This window comes from Motacilla alba, chromosome 1 (genome assembly GCF_015832195.1).
Source record: "Motacilla alba alba isolate MOTALB_02 chromosome 1, Motacilla_alba_V1.0_pri, whole genome shotgun sequence".
NCBI lineage: Eukaryota > Metazoa > Chordata > Aves > Passeriformes > Motacillidae > Motacilla > Motacilla alba.
The window spans coordinates 55,054,937-55,071,568 of NC_052016.1; the positions used below are offsets into that span (position 1 = coordinate 55,054,937).

A 16,632-nucleotide genomic window follows, 5' to 3' on the forward strand; every position below is an offset into this window, starting at 1 on the left:
CTTTCCCATGTAGTTGAATTGCAGTTGGCTTAGTGATGTTAAAAACATTAGTCCTTGACCAGAGGTGAAAAACAAGCACAAAGAATACTCTTTAGGAAATGCTCTTTTTGTCCAATGGTGAAAGCTGAGCCCTCTGCTATTGTAGACATCCACTCTGAATTAAAGGAGCAGAAAACAGGGTCTTCAGTTTTGTTACTTTCAGCCACTTGGGCACAAGTTTTCCAAATACTGTGACTCAGGCTGAATGCTTTTAGAAAATGTCAGCTACCATTTCAGGAAGATTTGGGTCTAGTTGTTGTCTTTCTGCAGTGATTTACCTAAAAAGATTTGAAGAGTTTGTGCTGCTTGATCTTGGCAGGAGAAGCCTGGCTGGTGCTAGGGAGGTGCCTCTGCTCTATGACCGTAACTCAATTTCTGTGCATTGTGAGAATCATTAACTTGGCTGACAGGAAGGATTTGGCCCCATTTCTCTTGGGCAGTGAGGTCCCCCAGTATCGATGTCTGGGGGGTCCCCCAGTACTGATGTCCCAGATGGAAAAGGAGCGAGCAGCAGGAGTGCTTTCTCCATGCTCTGAGCTCCTGCAGCCTTTGCCTTTGGAAGAGAACAGCAGTACAGCTCAGGGCCATGTGTGACAGGATTGATGAAGGAAGGAGGGAACACAGTGCAAATACTAAAGATGCCAAGAAACCAGGTATCAAGAGCGAAGAGAGGCATGGAGCCCAAAAGGACGTGTAGGGATAGAAGGTGAAACCTGAAGCAGTATTTCTTGAGCTATAGTTGACTTGGCATCTGGTTATGCTTCCAGGCTTGTGACTTCTAATAATGTGGTTGAATTTTCCTGCAGTTGAATTAATAATTCACCATGGACTTCTGGGTTTGAATTGGTTTCTTGCCATTTTTTTGATGTTGCTGTTTGAAGTGAACAGGAGAATTTTTTTCCCCTTGGAATGGTGTTGTTAATTTCAATTCTGTTAAATAGATTTTTCCCACCCTACTATCAATTAATAAAAGGAGCAAAATGAACCTCCTATGGAAATGAATCAAATTGATGATGATAATAATCATACTGTTTATATTGATGATGTGAGTATATGTAACATATGTGAAAATGCTACTGAGTTAACCAGCAGTATTATACCCTGTCATCTGTACATACAACTAATAAAATTATTTGTTGTTGTACTTAAAAAGTCAAGGCTGCGTGCCAGACTTTGTTACAGTGTGCTCTGGACTATCCAAATTAATGTCAAGGTGTTAAGAGCATGGTGGTGTTACGAGGAACTAGGATGATTTGGTTTGCATATGAGCTGTATCCATTTCAGTTTCTCTGGAGAGCTGAGGCTTGTATATGCTACTCTATGACAATCTAGGAAGAATGTAGTTTGATATAAATCCCAGTGAAACTCTTCTTTTTACAGCTCTGCCATGGCTTTTGTCTTATGATGACTAACTTCAGTTTTGGAGTATTGAGTAACTTTTATATTTAAAAATGCCCGTAAGTTACTCTTTTAAGGCGCGTGTTTGATGCAGACACCTGAGTTGGGGAACAGTGTAAGAAAAATAAAGTAACTATTGAAATTCATCAGTTACAGGGAAAGGTTTCAACTAGTTTAGAGACCTGATTTCAGATGTCTGAATCATTTATGGGATGAGTTAAATCTGTAACTCAGTTTAAATAAGTGATTTGTTGGCATTTTTTTTCTTCAATCATTTGAACTTTCATTTTCTTCAACCATCTGTTTACTTGGTGGAGTTAAGTTACTGTGCTAATTGAATCAATATGTTTCATATCAAGCTAGTTGAAGAGTTGTATTTTTCCTTATCTTTGCCCCATTCATCCACCATGGTAAACATTTGTGAATCCTGCCTCTTTCAGAACCTTAACTGAATGGTTGGCTGCTCATATCTTGTTCTCTGCAGATCTGTGCACTGCCTGCTATACTGGATATCTGTATTGTGATCTGCAGTTTCACTTCTGAGGATTTAAGCAGGCACTAGAAACTGCACATTCAGCATGCCACGAGTGTAATTTGCAGTAGATGGGAGAGCAGAGAGATCGAATGGTGAGAAGATTTGTACAAAAATATGCAGAATGTACATGCCCAAATGATTGATTCCTCGTCTTCTGATTTAATCACGTGGAAGAAAGTCATTAAAGTCTATCCACCTGGAATAGTGCAGCAAATGCTATTTCACAGTTCGCAAAGCAGGAGAATTCAAGGCTGTAGAAAGCTGAAGTAGTTAACCAGGCTTTAAATAGAGCTTCAGGATTTTGGCTTGGACAGTTTCCTATACAGAAGTATTAGCTTTTGAAGCACCCTAGTAGTCACGTGCTGAAATATGTTGTGTTGATTAGCATTTTTCATTCAGTTTTAGCAGGTTTGCAAGTACTTTGCTTGCATATGCTTCCTTTGGCTAGCAAGGAGTTGGCTTTGGCTGAGGTTTTGTTTTGGATTTTTGTTTTGTTTAGTTGAGAAAGCTATGAGGGTTTTGGGGGGTTCTTTTGTTTTTTCTTTTTACCAGTTTTCCATGGACTTTGTGTATTGGTGCCTGGTTAGGTCAACAAAAATATCTGATAGCATTAATTTTTGTCTTGGCTCTGGAGAGGAAGTGCTGGGTGTCATAGGAGATGCTTTCAGTGTTGGAAATGGTGAAAGTGACAGTGCAGACCTGAGGTGGACAGTGCTGTGCTCTGGCTGTCTCCTGTCTGTGTTGTGTCCTTTAAACACCATATCCAGTTTGTGTGAGTTCAAACAGCCTTGGGGCTGCCAGGGATGGAACAGAAAACTACAGAATAAGCATCTGGCTTCTCTGGTTGTTTTTGCTCTTTAGGTCTGCCTTGGAGGCATTCCTAGGATTTTGTTTCCTGTTGTAACAAGTGCAGGCTGTTACCACAGAAGATCATGTCCTCTGTGTTGGATCTAGCGATAGTGTGACTGTAGGAAGCTCATCTTTGCCAAAGGGCAAAAGAGCAGTTTTGTGGAGTGAGCAAGCAGAGTTGAACCATCCTTTGGATGTGCTGTTGCTTAACAGAACTGTGAAAGGGAGAGCCTCTGCAGCAGGCCTGATCATCTCTGCATCTGCAATGTCCCATGGCTTTCACCTGAGCTGGAGGGTGGCAGAGGTAGAGACTGAGGCACAGCAGCAGGCCTGGCCCCCATGGCAAGTAACAAGGGAGCTGCTGTTGGTGAGTGGTCTTGCCTGAGTTGACCTTGGTGGAGGAGGCTCCTCTGGAGAGTAATTGGTCCTTTTCACACACTGGGCCTTCCGTGCCCTGGGTGACGACAATGTCTCGCTGTGTGATTATCAGATCTCTCTTCCCTCTGCCAGTGGAAGGGATTGAAGAAGGGTGTAAAGGCTAGCCAGTCTGAGGATGACTGTGATCTCTGCAGCCTGCAGCAGCTAGAGGGACACCATGAGGCAGAAGCCAAAACTGGGTGGCACCAGGATCTACCCTATTCAACGTCTTCCCCTGGTAAGGAACAAATAACCCTAAGCCTGAAGTGGTCCTGAACCAGCTGTGTGGCAATGAACAATAGTTGGGTGTAGGTTTCTCAGGTGATGGGTGTTGTCATGTGCCTTCCACACTAACAGTGGAAGCAGTTTCTCATGAGGAAGACCAAACACTCCTCATGTCAGAGGACATGTTAAGGTTTCCTGGCAATCTTTCCATACAGTGAAAGGTGACAAAGTACTGAGGAAGACATGTGTTTGATTTAACTCTTTTTGGTATGTTTAATGATTTACAAATGCTTTAGTTTAATGCTAACATGGTATGTAAAATACAGTTTTGACTGAGTGCTTACCCAGCTACATTACTGATCTTAAGACAGTATTCTTGAGAGATTTTGTGTGAAGGGATTGTAGCACTGTTCTTAGTTCTGTGACAGTGGGATAAAGATGCTGACTAAATGTTGTAATTAGAATCCTTAGGAATTATAATGTTTTCTGTGAGTGGCAGAATTTGTTCTAGCTTGACATCCACTGTCTGTCTCATCTGGGTTCTTCACTCACCTCCTTACTTTGAGAGAACATTTAATAACACCTCTTTTAATACATCAAATGTGTTTGGAATTAAAAGGTGCTAATAAATATTGACTTGGATGTGACATCACATAAGACTCACTTATTTTAGAAACTGTGGAAGAAAAAAGAAATATGGGGGTTTTTTCCCCACTTGACATTTTGTGTTGTCAGGCTTCTTTTTTGCACATTTAGGACTTTAAAAAATCAGAAGAATAACATTTACATTTTTTTTTAAATTGTTGCTTTGTCTGAAGAACTGGAGCTTCAAAAATGTGTTGTCAGCTTCATAATAAATTCTTAGGATGAGCAGTATTATAACTTTGTTACAATGCCTTTGTAAGCTTTTATTTGAACACTTCTGAAAGGAAAACAGCATGTACTTTCAGCAGGTATTCTGTTCTTTTTTAGTACTGTGGAATGTCTGACTTGTGGGAATATAAAACTAAAACTGTATTTACACTGAAACAAACATGTCTTGAGTCTGATGCAGAGCAGCTAAGCCAGCCTGGGATTCGAGCCGTTGTGTAATAAAATTTGGGGGTTGGTTTATAGAAGAAGTTTAAAGTACTTGAGTCGAGCTTCACTGTTTCATAGAAAACTAAGAACAATGATTGGAAAGTTTTTAACAAATGTTTGTGGCTTAGAATTGGGTGACATCTCTTGAGTCATATTCTGCTCCTGCTCTTGCAGAGAAGCAAAGGGTACTTAAAAAGATTAGCAAGCTTCAAGTTAAGCTTGTAAGGAAAAGAGATCTCTGAAGGCAATTTGAGTCTCATTCTAGTAATGAGTCTATGAACATTATTCAGCCTTTAAGCCAAAATTAATCATGACTAATTTGTACCCATTTGTACTTATCATAATATTGTTAGTTAGTTAAAATAGCTCTTCTCTTCTGCTCTCATTTTAAAGAGAGAGAGACTGTTTCTTCTCTGTTTTGTTTTGGCAGGCTATTAGCATTTTGTCTTGCGTGCTGGTTTTCTTTGAGTGGTAGGCTCTCCCTTCCTCTGGGTGTAGGCTTGGGTGCCATGTTGTAGTTGGAATTAATCTTCCCTGAATGGGTCAGAATTACACATAATGTTTGAGGTAATGTCTTACTGCTGCCTATACTCATCTGTTGTAGCAGTAATTCCACTGGCACCTTACTTGTTACAGGATGAGTAAAATTTGTCATTTCTCCTTCCATTCTGAAAGTTGCCTTTCTGCATCAACTGCAGTCTGCTTTGTGTTCCAAGGCCTTGCTTGCCCATTTTTGCATTGGAAGGCCCTGGCATGACTGTTAATGTATGTTGTCTGGTTTTGGATCCCTTGGTGAAACTTGATGAGAGCCTTTTTGAAGCACGAGATGATGATTAGAGTTGGAATTTATGCCATCAAACCAGTCATGTAATGCAATAGTGATTTTTGTTTAAATGAGTGTTTGGTTAATATTGTCAATGGCTTTGTGTGTAGCCAGTTTTCTGACTGTCCTAGGGCTTGGGAGAGGTGCTGCATGGCACTCGAAAGCAGGCAGAGCAAGAAGCTGCTTTTTCTAAGATAGCTGATGTCCTGACATAGGGGAGGACTCCTGGGCCAGGTTACCTGGCAAATTGTGCTCTGTTACAGGATTTTGGAATTGTTTAGGTTTGGAAAGACCTGCTGTGGTATTTTCGGGATCCCCTGTCATTGGGAGGAAATGATGAATCTGACTCTATGTTCTTAGAATGCTAATTTATTATGTTATGTTCTCTGTAATATAAAAGAATGCTATACTAAAACTATACTAAAGAATAGAGAAAGGATAGAGACAGAACGCTAGAAGATAATAATGAAAAACTCATGACTCTCTCCGGAGTCCTGACACAGCCTGACTGTGATTCGTCATTAAGTCAAAACAATTCACATGTTGGATAAACAATCTCCAACCATGTTCCAAAGCAGCAAAACACAGGAGAAGCAAATAAGATAATACTGTTTTCCTTTTTCTCTGCGGCTTCTCAGCTTCCCAGGGGAAAAATCCTGGGCAAAGAGGTTTTTCAGAAAATATGATGGTGACAACCTGTGTCATCAAGTCCAGCCATTAACCCAGTGCTGCCAAGTCCAGCACTAAACCATGTCCCTCAGCAACAACACATCTGCATGTGTTGTTTTAAATACCTCCAGGGATGGCGATGCAACCACTTTCCTGGGCATCCTGTTCCAGACATTTGGAAAAAAAAAATTCCTTGCCGAACACTTTGGTGAAATAATTTTTCCTGATAACTGATCCTCTCCTCCACTGTGCAACTTGAATTATAGAAGTAAGCATGGTAGTATTGCAAGGTTGCATTTTGCAGGTTGACATTCTCTGTGGACCATAAAGGTTAGCAAGTGTCAAGAGCAGGGGTGAAATGCCATTTGCAGCAGAGCTAGAAATCCTCACTTATGTGAAGAATCCTTTGTCTTGGCTTGTGAGAATTGTAGTAGTCGTGGAGAGCTTCACAGAATATGTAGGAATATCACCAGAGGAAGCAGGTCATATTCATAAAAATTGTGCTGACTTCAGCTCATATTTTATGTGAAAGATAATTGTTGTTAGTGCAAGAAAAGATTGATCTTGGTCATGCTGCAGTTTTCCTAGTTTCCTTACTGCTGCTTGTTGATTATTTAATATCATCCTGTTTTACTTCACTTTCTCCTTGTTCCTGAAGCAATTTAACAATTTTATACATCATTGGGACACTTTGATTTACTGTCCCTCAGCTGCCCCGTGGCTGTGTGGGATGAGTATTTCTTCATTTCAAGAGGGAGATGGAGGGACCTTAGTGTGAGCCGAGGACCTGCACAAAGGGATGCTGTTTCCCTTGCTGGATCTTGAACAGTATGAAAATAAGGGCAGGACCAGCCATGGGCAGACATGGGCTTCTAAAACAGATGTATTGGCATCTTTGTCATTTGCTGATTTGTATTTCTTTGAAGGTCTTTTGGGTCTCCCTTCTTTATCAGGGGATACCCAGACTAACTATTATAAGAGAAACCTTTCTGGTTGAGGAAATAGATTTGAATCATCATATGATATGCAAATGAAAAGGAAGGCAATTACTGAGAGCCGAACTTATAATTTTTGCCTGCTTTCTCTTTGTGTTCTACAGAACTGAGCTAGGATAGACAGAGGCAGTTAGATAGCAAAGTCATTAGGCCAAAAAATACCCTTTATCATTAGCAGGCATCATAGTGATAGTCAAAGCATGTTTCTTGCAGTCTACTTTGTCTGAACTGTCTTTGAACTCTATCAGCTGCTGGACGCAAGTCAGGTCATCTGGTGGGAAAGGCATGTGGTTTATGGGCTAGAGAGGCCTGGTTCATGGAGACTGAGGTTGCTGAAAATGCTCTTTGCAGCCCATGTGATGTATTATCATCTGCAAGAGCTCTTTCAGATACTTCAGAGACAACGTTTGCATTTGTAGCTGTGAGCGTTTCAACCTTTCCAAGACAGTGATTCAGGAATCATCTGTCCCACTGCAGCAATCATTTCCTTATGCTGATGGTTTTGCTGATGCATCTTAGCCTTCCTATTCACTGGGTTGCTTGTGACTGTCTGGCTTTGACAGAACCTATCAGGTTTTTTAAGCAACCTGAAAGAATGTGGATTTAACAGTTATTCAACACAAAAGGCAAAGGCAGAAACTAGCAAGAATGATAAACACTGCACAGATGCACAAACAGTAAGAGGTGCTGTCAGTGACAGTAGCAAAGGCCAGAACTCCTAACACAATGGTGGTGGGCTGCAGAAGGAACTTCTCAGGTGTATTCTTGAAGAGTGAGTGTCAGCTGGGACTGATGAGAAGGAAAGCAAGTTGCTATGGAATTTTTAGGAGGATAGTGGGGGTTTTGGGTATTTGAGAGGATTGCTGGAGTGTTTAGAGGAAAAATAAAAGGCAGGAAGGGCGATGATCAAGGTGTAGTGGTGAGGAAAAAAGCAAGGAATGCTGTCAGTCTCAAAATCTGCAAAGACTATCTTAGAATAAACAAGGGAGTTCTATGTGTTGCCTCACTACACAAACAGGGAATCCTTCTGCTGCATTACTTTAAAGTTTCTCATGTTTGTGTCTAGCTTTGGTGGTAGGTTTTCTCTGTGTTCGCCAAGCTGAATCATATTTCATGTGAAGAGGTTGGATATTTTTAGTAGGTGGTAGCTGCTACCTCAGGAATAAGGAGGAGGAGAGACTTAAAATAGGATCAGACAAAAGGGAACATTACATTATTTTTTAGAGCTCTGAGTAGTATCTGCCTCTTTTATCAAGGAATATTTTGTTGTATTTGGTACAGATGTGTCCATTGGGTCACAGGAAATAGAATATTTTTGTATGGACGCATAGTTGGTGAACTGTCATGTAATCTTCTGGTACAGCTAATTAAACTTTTTAGCATGAATTTAATATGTGAATTTTTGCTGATTAAAGAAAAATTACTTTGTTATAAGGACTGGCACAGTGTATTCTTAAACCCTGCAACATCATTCACCATTGAGTTGCTGGTCTTTTCTGCTGTGCTGTGCCTGTCTGTCATGCAGTTCAGCCTCTTCTCCCCATCAGCCTATATGGTTGTGTGTGTTGAATTTGTGTGTAAAGCAGTGTTGATAAGCCAGCAGTGCTTTGGCTATTGCTTACAGTGTTCAGACTTTCTCTGTGTCCCATTCCTGCCCCTGCTCCCTTTGGAGGGTTAGCCTTTGCATGGAGACTGGCTGGGCACCAGTTCTCTTGTGGGAAGTTGTATGTGATTGCTTTTTCATTGCTTCTGTTGTTTTTTGTTGAGGGTGTGGTGTTTAATTCTTCTTTCTTTCACTTACTAAACTGTCTTGCTCACAAATTTTCTTGCATTTTTGTTCTTCCATTCATGTCTGACTGAGAAAGGTGAGCAAGTGGTTCTTTGGGGTTTAGCTTCTGGCTGGGGTTAAATTGCCACAGGCAATCCCCACCTGTAATTGATAAAAAAGTGCAAATAAGCAGTTCTTGTTTTTTTCCCATACTGGTCTTATTCTTTCTAGGAATTACAGGCATTTAAGGAATTCCGTACTTCTTGTGGATCCTGCCTTAAAGTGCCTCAATGTAGTGCTTTTACAAATCTTAAGAGTTTTACCATGCTGAAACTCTACAGCCTTCTGCATTGGTTTCTATTGCTGCTTTGTCTCCTCTACCCTATCTCCTTGTTTGATCTTATACTTGAGGTAAAATTTCTGTGGGTTACAGGTCCTTTTTTTCCAAGAAATGGCGTGCTGAAGACTGGTCAGTGAGTCATAATGCAAGTCTGTCTCAAATGAAATAGGAAAGAAGGAAACAAGAAACATGTACTTCCACTTTACTATCTCAGTGGCAGCTAAAATTTTAGCACTTACGACAAAGGTATAAATAGAAAAGAATGATTTTGTTTCTTCAGTTATGTAGTGGAAAAATTATATTTTATTGAAAATAGATTGTCTCAGAAGTAAATTCTGTATTCAAAGAGCAGTTTAATTTTCCATTGTCATTTAAAAAAAAATTGAAGGCCCTAACCATTCCTTTTAATTAAAAATGTCATCATTTTTGGCACACTGAACTGGCAGGAATTTGACTAGACTTGAATAGTCACACTTAACCACAGTTTGCTTAGATAAAGCTTTTTCTTTTTCCTTTCTTGGCAGTTGAATGAGTATGAGTGTAACATGACAAGTAGACCTCAAATAGACTAACGCAGTCTGCATTCAGTTGTGCTGTATCTCATCTATGCTTTGCTTTTGGTGGGGTTCAAGCTATAGTTTCTGAAGCAACTGAGCTGGTGTGATGGCTCACTTCTGCTGAAAGAAGTTCCAGGTGTGTCCCTTTAGCTGGGGCTTTCTCTGCTCTTAGTACCCTGTTTTGTTTCAGCTCAAGAGTGCCGCACCAGGTTACCTTTCACCAGCCTTTGTGCATCCAGAATAGTTTTCTCTTGAAGTGGGTGCTGTTTTATGAGTGGTTTCTGTGAATGTACGAACTGGTGTAGACGGTGTTGTGACAAAAAGCTGGACCCTCTTCTGTAGAGAGTGGTGACCTTGTAGATCAGGAGAGTCTGCCTTAGAAACCACATCTTGGTTTAGCTGACTGCATTAGCAGGCTCTGCATCAGCCATCCCATTCAGTCTCAAATGACTGCAATGAAAATGCAGCGTTTTCAGATAATTGGGAGTGAGGAGAAAATGGGGTACCCCAGATAGGACTGTTGAAGAGTACAGCTTATGCAAAAGGGAAGATGCCACAGCTGGCTGTTTGCAGAGTCATCTTGGTCCTGGATAATAATGAGGTTTGCATAGAGTTGAGCTTTTAGAGAATGAGTAGGAAATGAATGCCCTGAGGGGGTTACAACCTGCTTTTAGCTCTGGTTTGAAACTAATGACTGGTTCTTTCATTAAAAAAAAGTGGCTTTCTGTGGCTTGCAGATTTCAGCTTCTCTTGTTTGGGTTCTAAGTATCCCAGCTCTGGATGTACGGATATAACTGTTGTGGGCTTTTTCTTTTGCAGTTGCTGCGGGAGCTCAAGCATCCAAATGTCATTTCTCTGCAAAAGGTGTTCCTTTCTCATGCTGACAGGAAAGTGTGGCTTCTCTTTGACTACGCTGAGCATGACCTCTGGGTAAGGTGAATTGTTTGTAGGTACCAGGCTTAAGAGTTTTAGTTGCAGCAGAGGGACAGGGTCAGGGGAGATGCATAAGTTTTAAACATAGCATAGGTGCTTACTCCATGTTCGTTGGAAGCACTTCCAGTACTAAAGGAAAAGCAATGGAAAATGTTCACAAACACACCACACAGTTAACCTGTGATCTCTTTAAGAAGATAAAAAAACCGCAAAAAATCTGCAGAAATCAGCTCTCTGTAGCTAGAAGTCTGCTTAAATAAATGTAGATGTAAACCCCTATTACAGCAAAAGTAGGGTGTAGGTAAATTTATTGATTATGCAGGTGAATTCCCTTTTAAAATGTTTTTTTCTCAATAGGACGGTTCAGAGTTTTAGTTGCATTGGTTGTCATCCGTGAATAAATGAAATGAGAGTAGTGACACTGGATATTTAATTCATACATTTCAGTGGGAAAAATTTTTCTCAACTCGTCTGCAGGAATTCTGTGTATTTGGGAGGAAAGCTATTTATTTCTAATTGCAAGATACAACTTTAAAATATAAACCTGTTGAAAGCAAAGTAAATTTGTTTTAAGATACATACTGAATTCCTGTGTTAACTCAGTATTTGTAAGCTTAATATCCTTTTGGAATACTTAAAAAAATAAAGTAGCATGGTAAAATGAAAAATACCATGCAGCCGTGACTTCCCTGAATAAAGGTGTGTGTGTATCATATTAATGCTGACGTACATAAGGAGCCTTGCTCTCAATGCTACAAATGCTAACCTCAAAAGATCCTATGATTCTTATCAAAGGGTGTAATAGAAGCAATTTGTAACAAGGGGAAATTTTTATGAATGTGTACATGTGAGAATTGCACACTATGAATCATGAGTTTTTTGTCAGCATGTCACTTAGCATGCCACAAAGTAAAACTAATTTCTTTTAAAAATTGTTTTCCTTATAGTTTGGAATTATTTGGTTTGCCTAAGAACTAGTGTGTCAGTTTTCTTTCTGCTAAGCTAAATGAAAGATGTTTTCTTACAGTTAAATGTCTTGTAAGTTCTAATACTTGGTATTGAGGTTTTGTTACCAAAATAAAATTAGAGACAAAGTTAGCAAACAGCTGAAATGTTGAGACATTCTTAAGGCTGATAAACAGAAACAACAACATCTTGAGGAAATTGAGTACAGTTGTTTTGTTTTGTTCTTATTTTAATATGATGGAAAAATAAGAGCACTCTTTTTTCCACTACTCCCCCATATTTTTGATATACTAAGCTGCAGAGGTCTAGGAATGTTTGAGAGTTTTTTGTTTCGAAATGTGCTACAAGGCTTAATATTTGTTAGGGGTATTATTACTATGACCTGTTCTTGTTTGTATTTATACATTTCTGCTTTGCTTCATATTAACCTAAATCACCACAGAAGTCTTTCTCTTAATGAAACACTGGTTTCTATGTAACTAACTTAGGAATGACCCTCAATTTTGACCTTTATGCTTACATGCATGTACCTGTATGAACTCCAGAATTCCCCAGCTGCACCAGCTCCTGGTTGTTCACTGTATCTGGATGTGAGAGACTTGGTTGCAATGACTGGACTGGCTCTGTGCCCCAGAGAGCCAGCCATGGATCAAGTGCTCCAACATTTGTGTGTTTAGGACAGCAGGTTTTAAGGAAGGCTGGGAAAGGGCTAGATAATACAGAGTGTATTAGAGCAGCAGCAAAAGGAGTCTGGGACAACCATCTGTTTTGTTGCCTGTCTCTGAAGAGTCACTTTTCTCTGTCCACTGTATGAAAACAACATTTCTTTTGGAGTTGGTGGAAGTGAGAGGTGAGAGGAGGTAAAACTTGTGGTTCAGGCTAAGGGATGCTTCTGCATGTCGTGTTTGGCTGACAGTGCAGGGACTGTCCCATTTTAGTCAATGTTTTTTTGCTCTGTGCTTCTCCATTTTTACCATTGACAGGGCAGAAATGTGCCTATTCCTCACAGGAAAGCCAAGCCTGGCTGCCTGAAGCGAAGGAGGGCAGGCTGTACGGAGCTGGGCTGCAGCAGAAGAGAAAAGGCAGTTTCCCAAAGGCTGTTAGATAGCTGGGTTAGCTAATTGGCACCTGGAATATAGGAGTCATGAATGTAGGAAGAGCACACCATAGCAGTTTGGTGCCAGGTTTTGGTAGACAAGATCTGGGCTGTTTTGATGATCACACAAGTGATCACACAAGAAAAAAAGTGTGAATATGTTAAGAAGTTTGTTCTAGAAGTTGCCTCTGTGTTTGAAGGAGGCAAACATGGAAATGGTTACCATGACTATGGCACTCCTTGTTGTTGAACTTAGTGACACGTGGGGCTCAAGTACTAAGACAACACATCGTTTTGGGCTCCTCCTCGGTGCCAGACATCATTGCTTGTGTCTAAATTTAGAATTACTAAAGGTTCTTTTTCTCTGTCTGCTTTGGTGGCTGACTTTCAGATGGACAGATTTGTAGACTTGCTCTGTCAACAGCTTCTGTTTTGAGAGTACTGTGCTGTAAGGGTATAGTAAATAAAGAAGGAATAAATCTGGGCTTCTAATTTAAATGTATAAAATTCCTAATAAATGCAAAAAATTTCCGCTTGGCATTAGGTCTGGAATGTTGAAGTCATTATTACTGTAGGAGAAAACTTTAAAAGTAAAATAATGTAGGAGGTAATACACTTGTAATTCTGTGATTTGATGTACAGGATATCAGCCTATCTTAACAAAAAGACTCCCCAAACAAAAATACCTCTAAAACCTGAAAGATCAGCGATCTAAAAGAAAATGTGCTTTGATGGTCATATTGGTTTTGTATTCCTCATACTCTGCAGGGCTTAGCTGCTTTCTGGGGTTAAGCCACAGCAAAAACCAATTTAATTTTTGAGATACTGGTTTGGGACAGTGATCACTTTACTTAGTACAGAATTAATTTTTTAGTACTTCAGGCACATGTTTCTAGTTTGGAAGACAAATCATGAAAGGTTGAAAAACCCTAAGAAATCTGTGTAAGGAGTTGATGGCAATCTTACTGTGTAAACGTTGCACTTCTTTTATTTTCATTTCTTTTTCTCCCTTTGCAGCATATAATCAAGTTTCACAGGGCTTCTAAAGCAAACAAGAAACCAGTTCAGTTACCTCGGGGAATGGTGAAGTCGCTGTTATATCAGATCCTAGATGGTATTCACTACCTGCATGCTAACTGGGTGTTACACAGGGATTTGGTAAGTGGATCCTCAATGGGTTTTAGCACTGGGATGATGATTGAGGGCAAGGGTTGTTTTTCTTAATGAAAAACCACTGGGAAACAAAAGCCTTGGTGCTAAGAGCATGTACTAATAAATATATATTTTTACACTGCAGTCAGATGGCCTTGATTAGTAGAGTGCATTTTAAAAGCTGGCTGTGATCTGATATGCTTATGAAAGCAAGTGTATCAGATGGCTGTTTATGTTTTTTGATTTTCTAAATAAACTGTTTTAAATGGGTTATTTAAATAACAGGCACGTTGAGGTACAGAAAATGCCTCTAGTAGTATCACTGCAGGCAAGTTGAATAACTAAATACGGCTTTGGTGTAGGTGGGAGAGAATGACTGGCTGAAAGAACTGCTGAGAAAAATATTTTTTTTTTTAAATTACCGGTTTAATGTAGGAAAGTGACTTTTGAAAGCCATTATTTTCTCCTAATGTTTATAATCTACCAGCAATATAGCCACACCAACTTTAGATTATTTCTGCAAGTAAACTAATATTTATCCAAACTACAATATAAGGAAAACATTTTTAACCTGAGTTAGTGTCTTTAACCAGCAAATTCTTCTCAACTGGTGAATCACACCAATTCTTTTATATTTGCTTTCAAAATAGGCCCACAGCTAACAGGTCCTTTTGTCTGTTGTCTTGAAATTGGGTAATTTCTCTGATCCACTTGTCTGTAGCTCTTACTCTTTGATACCATTCTTTTTTTTCAATTTGCTTCTAAATGTACCACCTATATATGATACTCCTACGCACGAATGAAATTTCGGTAATTAAAAGTATCATTTGTTTGACCTTTCATTCCTATGAGACAGTATTGCCAGTGATATTCTGTGTTTGGTGAAATAAGTCTGGCTTCCTTACTACTCCGGAGTCACTTTTTGTCTTTGAAATAGCTTTAATGGCGTTCCTGCAAATGTGGTCAAGGACTAGTTTTTTGACATCTATTTTCATGCCTGATAAATGCTTTTACAGAATGGCAGTTTTTCCATTTGAACAGAAGGCAAAAGGTATACCTCTGATAAATAGCATTTTCAGAACTGAAGTACAAAGAACCTTTGCTTTATTGCATTGATTGTATGGATGATTTTAATTTGCTCCTGGTTTTAGAAATGGAACGAAAGCCTCAGTACTGAGGGGAAAAAAATCAAAAAGTTTCTGATGGCTTTGTCATGACTCATGAAGTAGTGGAGCAAAGCATAATATAGAAATACATAGTGCCTGTTACTACTTAGACAACTTTATTATATTTTTAAGAGGTATACAGGAAGCAAATGATTTGTCATCAAGAATCTAAATTTTTCTGATGTTTTACTTTCTACAGTTTCGGAAAATTAATGAATGTGAAATAATGCTTTAAACAAAACCAGGCATGCTGTTAACTGGATGGCTCAGGAGATTGGTAATTTATTACAGAGCCTTTCACATCTAGGGCTGTAGCTCAGATACAGTTTAAGTTGGCAACTGCAAAAAATTACTGCCATCTTATTTTCTGTGAAATGAGTTGGTGGTCTCAGTCCAGCATGAAGTTTCCTTCCAGCAGAAAATCCACCATCACAATTGGCTGTCTTTTGATAATCTGAGGAAGAGACCAAAAGCTTGAGGCAGAGACTGAGAGGTCTTCCCACCGGAACCTTGTCAAGCTGTGTTGGTGAGAATCCTGTAAGAGCTATACAGGGGCTGCCTGTGCTGCCTTGTCCATGGAAACCTTCAGACTTGTTATTTCAAAACTGTCCAGTTTGAGCTGAATTCAGAAGGCACATGTTTCCTTCAGAACAAAAGTCAGAATTGCACCTGCCAATGCTTGCTTTCTTTTATCAGGGTCTGGAAATAAGCTGAGTAAGAGAAGGGATTCTACCTAGTGTTTTGTCTTGGAAAGACAGGGGCGTGGTGGTTAAGCTTGAGAATTGGGACTTCACTAGCATTCTGATTCAAAGCAGCATAAGTGACATTAATGCTTAGATGTTATTTTCTGTTCCAGGATACTTGTAACATTACTCTTCAGGAATATCAGTGTTAAGTCATCAGTTTTAACTCCAGATTGGATAGCTGGACAGATTTACTATGTTTATCCTACTGTGCCTTTAAACAATAGGTATTGCTGTAGTTTCTAGATGTTTTATGTTTTCCTGGATTTAGATACACTTACAGAGCTGCTTAAGGAACATGCTTCCTTTCATGTCATGTACTATATTATAAGAGTGATGGTGCTTTGGGCTGGTAGGAGGCTAAAGAGTAGTACTTGGCAGAAAAATCTGTTATTCTCTCATTGGATAAGGAATTTTTTAATGGGTATGGATTATCTATATAATTACCTTCTGTCAAAGTGCAGTTTTCTGGGTTTGGATTGGTTTTCTGTTGTTTTTTTTTTTGTTGTATTGTTTTTTTCTTAAGACGTCTAAGTCGAGTTAGCTTTTAGGTAGCTAATTTTTTGAAGTTTTTTTAGATTTTGACTTCTCTAATCAGAAACAAAATATGGCATAAACCAACTCCTTTCTTGCTACAAGCTGAGCAGTAAGATGTAGCAGCTATTGAAATTACACAAACTTAGACTGAAATTTGTCTTCACAGTGTTGAAATCAAGAAATCTCAACTCATGTAAGTTTGTACAAAGTGACTGAATTCTGTATGAAGCAGTAAAATCTTTTGGAAGACAATTGTCTGTTTGGTGGTCATGGTGTGCCTTTTACAAAGGAAATGTGTACGAATCTTTGTAGTAACTTAAATAATTGACTGTTTTTCTTCCACT

The 16,632-nt window shown here is 39.4% G+C and overlaps 1 protein-coding gene across 6 annotated transcripts in view; it reads left to right on the forward strand.

The window, feature by feature from the left end:
* The window catches only part of CDK8 (cyclin dependent kinase 8), a 69,417-nt gene that overhangs the window by 20,869 nt on the left and 31,916 nt on the right, over positions 1 to 16,632 (forward strand). For 4 of the 6 annotated variants that reach the window (XM_038129732.1, XM_038129742.1, XM_038129750.1 and 1 more), the window contains 2 exons: positions 10,515 to 10,625; positions 13,708 to 13,848. In XM_038129732.1, the coding sequence (XP_037985660.1) occupies positions 10,515 to 10,625; positions 13,708 to 13,848 (252 nt within the window). Of the gene's footprint in view, positions 1 to 10,514; positions 10,626 to 13,707; positions 13,849 to 16,632 lie in introns of those variants that run through there. The other 2 variants (XM_038129769.1, XM_038129779.1) reach the window with 1 other exon arrangement.